This window comes from Crocuta crocuta, unplaced genomic scaffold, assembly GCF_008692635.1.
Source record: "Crocuta crocuta isolate KB4526 unplaced genomic scaffold, BGI_CrCroc_1.0 scaffold1269, whole genome shotgun sequence".
Classification (NCBI taxonomy): Eukaryota; Metazoa; Chordata; class Mammalia; order Carnivora; family Hyaenidae; genus Crocuta; species Crocuta crocuta.
The window spans coordinates 416,924-425,788 of record NW_027531335.1 but is presented as its reverse complement, the minus strand read 5'-3'; the positions used below and the strand labels follow the sequence as shown (position 1 = coordinate 425,788).

The following is an 8,865-nucleotide window of genomic DNA, read 5'->3' as shown; positions in this document are numbered from 1 at the left end:
AAGCTGCCAGGCCCACCAGGGCAGCCGCCTCACCTTTTGAGATAAAGCAGGAGGACTATGACGGCACCGGCGACGATGACCGGGGTGGCGAGCAGCATGGTTATGTAGAACGTGGGGTCGGTGTTTTCACCTGGCAAACGGAAAGCAAAAAAGACAAATCAAACCCTTTTAGGGAAAAAAACAAAAACAAGCAACGGCTGGATCAAACTAGTGAGGTCGCCGGTATCTCTGCACTCTCCCCCAACCTGCTTTCAAAAACTCTTCAACTCTTTTTTCTTTTTTCTTAATGTTTGTTTAATTCTGACAGAGAGAGAGAGAGAGAGACAGAGACAGACTGACAGAGTGCAAGCAGGGGAGGGGCAGAGAGAGAGGGAGACAGAATCTGAAGCAGGCTCCAGGCTCTCAGCTGTCAGCACAGAGCCTGACACAGGGCTCGAACCCCCGAACCGTGAGATCATGACCTGAGCCGAAGTCAGACGCTTAACCGACTGAGCCACCCAGGCGCCCCCAAAACTCTTCAATGATCTCACCTTCCACTCCCTTCCCAGTGAAAAACAAGGTCCTCCTCTAGTGCCCAAAATGCCATGGCTGAAGAGACACCTTGAGGGCAGTCTGAAACCAGGAGACCTTAACTGGTTCCAGACACTGTTCACAGTGATGTCATCCCTGTTAGAAAGATGATGTCATTAACAGTGACTATCTTTTCTTGCAGGTGACTTCACCACCACTAGAATACCTACGACAATCCTAACTACCACTCCTGCTATTCTTCACTGAGCATTCACTATATGTGCGATACCATCCGGAGCGCCGGTATGTGTTTCTATCTATGCTACAGAGAGAGGTAATGGTGTCTCCCGTTTCTACAGATGAGAAGGATAAGGCTCAGAGAGGGCTAGTGGCTTGTTCAGAAGGGCTTAGTACGTCAAGCGTCAAATCCAGCACTGTCCAGGTCCTAAGCTTCTCAAGAACGTGAAAAGTTGACTTGCTTACACTTCATACACAGACTGTCCCATCTACTTACATGCTCATCTTTTCCACTAAGGCACGGCCGTCTGGGAAGCATCATCGGGGCCTAGCATCCCTGTGTTAGCCTCCAAGGTGACCCCAAATGATCTCTGCCTCCTGACAGTCACTCCCTCAGGCAATCTCCTCCCCCTCGAGGGTGGGCTGGACTCCCTGACTTGTCTGGAAAGAACTGAACAGCAACGTCGGTTTCATTTCCAAGGCTCGGTTACAAAAGTCTGTGGTTTCCACACCGGGTGTCCTCTCACGCACTCTTGCTTGGGTCACCTGCTTGAGCAAGCCAGGTGCCGTTTCATGAGGCATGAAACGGGGAGGCCCAAGTGGCAAGAAACCGAGGGACGCCTCTGCACTGGCTCGCTACAACTGCCACAGCAGATCGCCACACATCGGTTGGCTTAAAACAATAGACCCGTGTTCTCTCACAGTTCTGGAGGCCAAACGTCCAAAAGCAAGGTATCTGCAGGGACGTGCGCCCTCTGAAGGCCCTAGAGGAGAATCCCCCCTTGCCTCGTCCTAGCTTCTAGTGGCTCCCAGGAACCCTTGGGGTCCCTTGGTAGCGCCTGCATCGCTCATTGGCTGCCTCCATCCTCACGGGGCCTTCTTCCCTGGGGGTCTCCTGGTGTTTCTGTGTATCCTCTCACAATGATTCTAGTCCTCAGATGCAGGGCCAGCTCTAAAATGGTGTGGCCTCATCTTTACTCGATCACATCTGCAAGAACTACTTCTAAATAAAGTCATAATCACAGGTATAGGAGTTGGGACCTGAATGTATCGTTTTGAGGGATACGACTCAAATTGCTACAGCCTTCATCCAACAGCCAGCAAGGAACGGAGGCTTTCCGATGACCGCGTAAGTGAGCTTGGGAGTGGGTTCCCTGGGCCCAGTCAAGCATTCAGATGACACTGCAGTCCCAGGCAACAGCTCGACTGTAACCTCATGGGAGAACTTGGGCCAGAGGTACTACGCCAAGCTGTGCCCAGATTCTGGACCCACAGAAACTGTGAGATGCTAAATGTGTTTTCTAAGCCACCAAACTTTGAGGTTCTTTGTTATACAATAATGGTTATATGACCATGCCTGGCACATAGCTTGTTCATTCCTTCAATTAATGGGGAACTGACTACCTTAATAACCTGTCTCTCTGACTGTCAGAGAGCTATTAGAAAGTTCTTCCGTTGGTCCTAGGGAGCCACAAAAGAAAATCACCTATCCTCCTTCTACTTCACAATAGCCCAGATATTAAAATTCAGCAATCAGGATGCCTCACCCCCAAGCTTGCTTCATCCAACCACTTTTCCTGAAGCTTTGTGATGCTTCAACATCCCAACAACCCTTTCAAGGATAGATTCCAGTCTGCCAACGAACCTCCTACAACATGGTGCCCAGAGTAGAACACTGCACGCTTCTGATGTGGTCAAGACGCCGTGCCCCTATATAGCGTCCCTATAGCGTCGCCCCCGTTCCGAGTGCCGCACTATCACTGGGGCCTGTGGCTGCACACTGGGGGATATTTAAGGACCCAATGCTGAGTCCCTCCTGTACTCCACCCCATGACACACGCACACTGGTGAAGCGTAGCTCTTTCCAGGGGCGCCTGGGTGGCTCAGTCGGTTAAGCATCCGACTTCGGCTCAGGTCACGATCTCACGGTTCGTGGGTTTGGGCCCCGCGTCGGGCTCCGTGCTGACCGCTCAGAGCCCGGAGCCTGCTTCGGATTCTGTGTCTCCCTCTCTCTCGGTCTCTCCCCTTCTCGTGCTCTGTCTCTTTCTCCCAAAGAATAAATAAACATTAAAAAATTTTTTAAAACAGCACAGCTCTTTCCGATCCCGTTCTTGGGCCTGACCCCCAGTTTGCTCAGGCACTCCGTTAATACATGAAACTGTTGTCTTCAAACCGGGAAACAGTTTGATCTCTATCCAATGCCATCAAGGTCATTGTTCTACTCTTGATTCTGTCGCCAGCCCGTAGGATAGTCCTCTAGCGCATTATGAGTTAAACCTGGGCGATCTGGCCGTAGTTAAACAGAAAACGCAGAGTACTCCCTGGAGGACCTCGGGAGCATGGTGCAGCCCTTCCCCCCACCCATCTTCTGCTCCAGCTCAGTCTGCGCCCATTGCTGGTTTCAGGTGGCGCGAGGGCCTGTCCACTCACCTATGCTCATCGCCTGGCTCCAGTTACTCCACAGCCTGTCGTCCTCATAGCATAGCTTGTTCGTCCTCACCCGGATCCGCACTGTGTTCAGAGTGTCGGGGAGCACACCGGGGACCATGAAGCAAATTGTGCCCTTAGAGGTGAGACAAACACACACGAGGAATGTTACCAGGTGATTCTCTTTCTCTGCTTCTGAATCCCAGGAAAGTAGAATTATCTGCCGATTTCTGCATGTGATGAAGACTTGGGTGGCAGCCCCCACAGTCTGACTTTAACTCCTCGGGCGAAAACTGGCAATAACCCACAAACCGAAGGTGTCTCTTCTGCTCAGAGCAGTTCAAATTGAGGCTACGGTCACCCAGCCCCACCCCCAATCACTCTGTGACTTTAAGCCCAAATAACTAAAGTTGAATGTACTGACCTCCAGGTTTCCCTCAAATTCTGAATTCTGACATTTGGCCTCTTCAACCTTGAAGATATAAAAAAACAAATGAATTCAAAAGATTTAAAGGACTACATCGTATCATTTAACCATTTCTAAAAAGGTTTCCCTTTATCCCCCTCAAAAGAAGACTAGGTGAAGTGAAAGCTTAGTTTNAAAAAAAAAAAAAACCCACAAAAAAGAAACCTTAGAGGAAAAATTGTTATAAAGTCATCTGTATTAAAATTAAAAACATCTTCTGTTCATCAAAAGATACCCTATTAAGGAAATTTAAAAAGTAATGCATTGAGTGAGAGAAGATACGTGCAATTTCTGACAAAGAACTTGCATACACACCAATTTATAATATATACTTATATTTATATGTAATACGCCCCCACACACATACATATAGCCAACCATCTAACAAGGAAAAGACAGACAACCCAACAGAAAAACTGGCAAAAGATTTGAGAGGCATTTGACAAGAGGGTATTCAAATTGCTAACGAACATGTGCAAAAGTGCTCAACTTCATGAGTCATCAGGGAAATAAATATTAAATCCACAAGGTAACAACACACACACCTATCAGACAATACCAAGTGTTGACAAGGAGGGGAAGCATCTAGCACTTTCAGCTTCTGCTCTTGCATAGTGTAAATGGGCACGACCATTTGGGAAAAGTCTTATTATCTCTTAGAGACCATCATACATAACCCTCTGACCCATACAGGCCCAACGGAAACATATGCACGTGTACACCAAGAGATAAGTACGCGACTATTCGTAAAAACTCTACTCATAATACTCCAAACCGGAAACTGTCCAAGTGTCCAACAAAGGGAGGATGGACAAATCAACTGTGATAATACCGACACGATGGAACAAATGCAGTGCGAACGAAACATTGACAAGTACAGGCAACAACGCCTGCAGCTCTCCTAAACGTAATGTCGGGAGAAGGCAGGCAGACGCCCACAAGAAGCAAATCTGTAGAATGCGTTCATGCACAGCTTTAAAAGAAGCAACAGGGCTGCCTGGGGGGCTCAGTCAGTTAAGTGTCCAACCCTTGATTTCAGCTCAGGTCATGATCTCAGTCTGTGGGTTCGAGCCCCATGTCGGGTTCCGCGCTAACAGCTCAGAGCTTGGAGCCTGCTTCGGATTCTGTTGTCTCCCTCTCTCTCTGACCCTCCCCCGCTCACTCTCCATCTCTCTCTGAAAATAAAAGACATTAGAAAAATTTTAAAAAAAAACCTCATTGAGCTATGCATAACAACTTGTGCAATTTTTCTATAGGATACTCTACATCAATTAAAAGTTAAAAAAAAACAGTCTCCTTTGTTGAGAGTATAAGATATCAAAAACGAATGAGTTAGAGAAAAGAAAGTATAATGCAAAATTCTCTTTCACACAATTTAAGTTACTTGCTGTCTGACATAGACAGATAGTTCCTAAAATGCAAATATTTCAAAACTGGAGTAAAAAACTCAACACTGAAAATCTGCCACTTAGTCTAAATAAGTCTACTTCTGGCCAACAGGTTACATGAAAAGATGTTCAACGTCACTAATCATCAGGGAAATGAAAATCAAAACCACGACGAGGCATCATCTTATATCCGTTAGAATGGTATTTCATAAAGAAATACCAAATGTTGGTGAGGATGTGGAGAAAGGGGAGCCTTCGTGCACTGCTGGTGGGAATGCAAACCGATGTAGCCACTGTGGAAAATGGTATGGAGGTTCCTCAAAAGCTTAAAAACAGAACTACCCTAGGATCCAGTAATCCCACTACCCAAAAAGAACAAAAACACTAATTCAAAGGGATACACACACCCTTATGTTTACTGCAGCATTATTTACAAGAGCCAAGACATGGGAAGTGTCCATCTGTAGATGAATGAAGAAGATGTGGTATGTGTATATGAAGCAGTATCATGGATGAAACTCGGGGGGGCACTATGCGAAGTGAGCTACGTCAGAGAAAGACAAATACCATACGACCTCACTTATATGTGGAATCTAAAAAAGTTGAGTTCATAGAGGCAAAAAATGGAACGGTGACAGAAGGGGCTGAGGGATGGGGGGAGGGAGATGGAGAGATGTTGATCAAAGGGGACACGCTTTGAGTTTTAAGTTCTGGGGCTCGATTGTACAGCATGGTGACTGAAGTTAACAATATCGTATCGAATACTTGAAATTTGCTAAGACAGTAGATCTTAAGCGTTCTATTTAAAAAAAGGTAACCGTGGGAGTGCCTGGGTAGCTCGGTTGGTTAAGCGTCCGACTCTTGATTTTGGCTCAGGTCGTGATCTCATGGTCACAAGATTGAGTGCCTTGTCGGGATCCACGCTGAGCATGGAGCCTGCTTAGGATTCTCTCTCTCTCTCTCTCTCTCTCTCTCTCTCTCTGTCTCAACCTCTCCCTTGCTCACGCATGCACTCATGCTTGCTCTCTCTCTCTCAAGATAAATAAACATTTAAAAGAAGGTAACTGTGTGAAGTGACAGATATGTCAATTAACTTGATTGCGGTAATCACTTCACAAGATACACGTATATTACATCATCACGTTGTACGCCTTGGAAATAAACAGACTGTACAATCTGAATATATAGTTTTTACTTGTCAATTATCCCACAATCAAACTGGAAGAAACACTCAACTTCTATCAAAGGGATGTTTAAACAGGAGACAAAGACCAGAACACAGAACTATGACTTATGACTATTCACTGACTGGTTCCTAGCAGCAATTGCAAGGAGCTGGAAGGCCAGCTGAATGATGGAAAGTCACCCTATCGATACTTCTTCCGGGGCAGAGAAAAGGCCACTTGGGAATCAGAAACCCGCTGGGGAATCACAAGTGTCAGCTGCCACTTGCGGGATGGGGTTGTGGGATCATGTCTGCCTCCCCCCCATGGCCATCTCCCAGATACATATGCATTCCAAGCGTCAGCACATCACGGTGTAAATGGAAGGTTCCGGGCTCTTGTTCAAATGTGAATTCCCTTGCATAGTTTATGGGCTGCTCAGATACCTCTGCAAGAGAAGGAAAACAAGGGCAGAGAGTGGGTGGAGAAGGAGGGTAGTTAAAGACGAGTCACTCCTCGCTTTGTGATTCGGTCATGAGTTACCTCTGACCGCAGCCCCCATGTGATGGCACCAGCTCACGTCCCAGTCTACTTCCCCCTTGTAACTAGGACAACCAGGCAAAAGAATCCCTCAAAAAGGCTTGCAGAAAGAGGGAGAGACAAGAGGGGGGAGGGGGATTTAACCAGCAGAGCTCAAAATCGGTGAGTGTGCAGAAAGCTGATGACATTCTAGGAGAGGAAGCAGCTGGTGAACATCTGCTAGGAGAAAGAACGTTCGACTCAAATGTGTAAACAGACTTAATTCCAAATAGGCTACAGTTCGGATTTAGGAGGATAAATTCCATAGCATGTACATTCTCTTCAGTTGGAAAGTTTGTAAAACAGATAATTCGATTCAACAGTAAGTAATTAAGGGACGACCATGCACATAGTGTTTATACCGAATATTCTCAAGCAAAGTTTAATACATAAAGACCAACCTTTGACTACATGGAGAGCAACTTATTAGCTGTGTGGCCTGCCAGTTACTTAACCTCTCTGAGCCTCAGTTTCTCAATAAAATATAGATTAAAAGAGAACCATTTCATGGACTGTTATATGCTCCTGTATAAGAAGCACCTAGAAGAGGGGCGCCTGGGTGGCTTAGTCAGTTAAGCGTCTGACTTTCGCCTAGGTCATGATCTCGCGGTTTGTGGGTTCGAGCCCCGCGTCGGGTTCTGTGCTGACTGCCAGCTCAGAGCCTGGAGCCTGTTTCAGAGTCTGTGACTCCCTCTCTCTCTGACCCTCCCCTGCTCATGCTGTCTCTCTCTCTCTCCTAGAAGTAAATAAAAATATTAAAAAAAAAAAAAGAAGCACCTAGAAGAGGGGCGCCTGGGTGGCTTAGGCAGTTAAGCGTCTGACTTTCGCCTAGGTCATGATCTCGCGGTTTGTGGGTTCGAGCCCCGCGTCGGGTTCTGTGCTGACTGCCAGCTCAGAGCCTGGAGCCTGTTTCAGAGTCTGTGACTCCCTCTCTCTCTGACCCTCCCCTGCTCATGCTGTCTCTCTCTCTCTCCTAGAAGTAAATAAAAATATTAAAAAAAAAAAAAGAAGCACCTAGAAGAGTATCTTTGTAGCACATCATAAATACTTAATAAGGGATGGTCGTTATTCTTAAGAGGAAGTATTGAGGTGGTCCCCAGTGGTTAAGAACACAAGCTTTGGAGTTAGATTCCAGCTGAAATCTTGACACTGCCACTAACCTTAGGAGTAACCTCTGGGCTAACATTTTCTCATCTGTAAAGTGGGAGCAAAATAATAGGACCTAGATCGTCAGGGTAACCAGAAGGATTACAAGAAAGAGTGAGATGACATGCTTACTAAAATGCCCACTACAGGGGAGTCTGGCTGCCTCATCAGTTGAGCGGCCAGCTCTTGATTTTGGCTCAGGTCATGAGGATCGAGCCCAGGGTCGTGGGATCGAGTCCCGCTTCAGGCTCCATGCTGGGCACAGACAATCCCTGCTTGGGACTGGGATTTTCTCTCTCTTGTCTCTCCCTCTGTCCCTCTCCTCCACCCCCACTCACACACACTCTCTCTCTCCAAAAAAAATTTTAAAAATAGCATAAAATGCCTACTACATAGTAATCACTCGATCCGTGTTAGTCACTGTTAGCAGGCATAGCACAAAGTAAACACCCCCTAACTCCTCCCTGCAGGAGCTTTTATTTTTAGTCAAGAGAAAAGGCCCAACATGTGATCGGGGTAACTCGCAGGACATCATTCGGTGCCAAATGAGTAATACAAGCAGCATGTGTCTCAGGATTTCAGACAGAAGAGAGCAGGGGCGGCTGGAGTAGTCAAGGATATTTCAGCGCCCTGACGGCTGACGCCATTGTAAATCCAAGCCTCACCTTCTCCCCACTTGGACGCCCTTTGCTCTTCCCCTTCGCAGTCCTGGATGGGGACGCCGCTTTCTGGGATGGACAGTGGTCGTTCTCTCTCAGCAAATGGATTCACCTGCAAGTGCCCGGCGGTCCGCTGCGGACCTGGGCGCTCCCTCTGCCCTGTCAACGGTGGCTTATTTTAGCAGGTCTTTTGAAACTCCCACGATGAGCGAAAACAAATGGGCCAATGCGTCTGCCGACACGCGAGATCCCGGGGTCCTTTCCAAGCCAACACGGAACATGTGGGTTCT

The 8,865-nt window shown here is 47.1% G+C and overlaps 1 protein-coding gene across 1 annotated transcript in view; it reads right to left on the bottom strand.

The window, feature by feature from the left end:
• The window catches only part of IL13RA1 (interleukin 13 receptor subunit alpha 1), a 62,136-nt gene that overhangs the window by 16,767 nt on the left and 36,504 nt on the right, over positions 1–8,865 (bottom strand). The window contains 3 exon segments of the mRNA XM_077771918.1: positions 34–130; positions 3,178–3,310; positions 3,599–3,646. Coding sequence (XP_077628044.1) covers positions 34–130; positions 3,178–3,310; positions 3,599–3,646 — 278 coding nt within the window.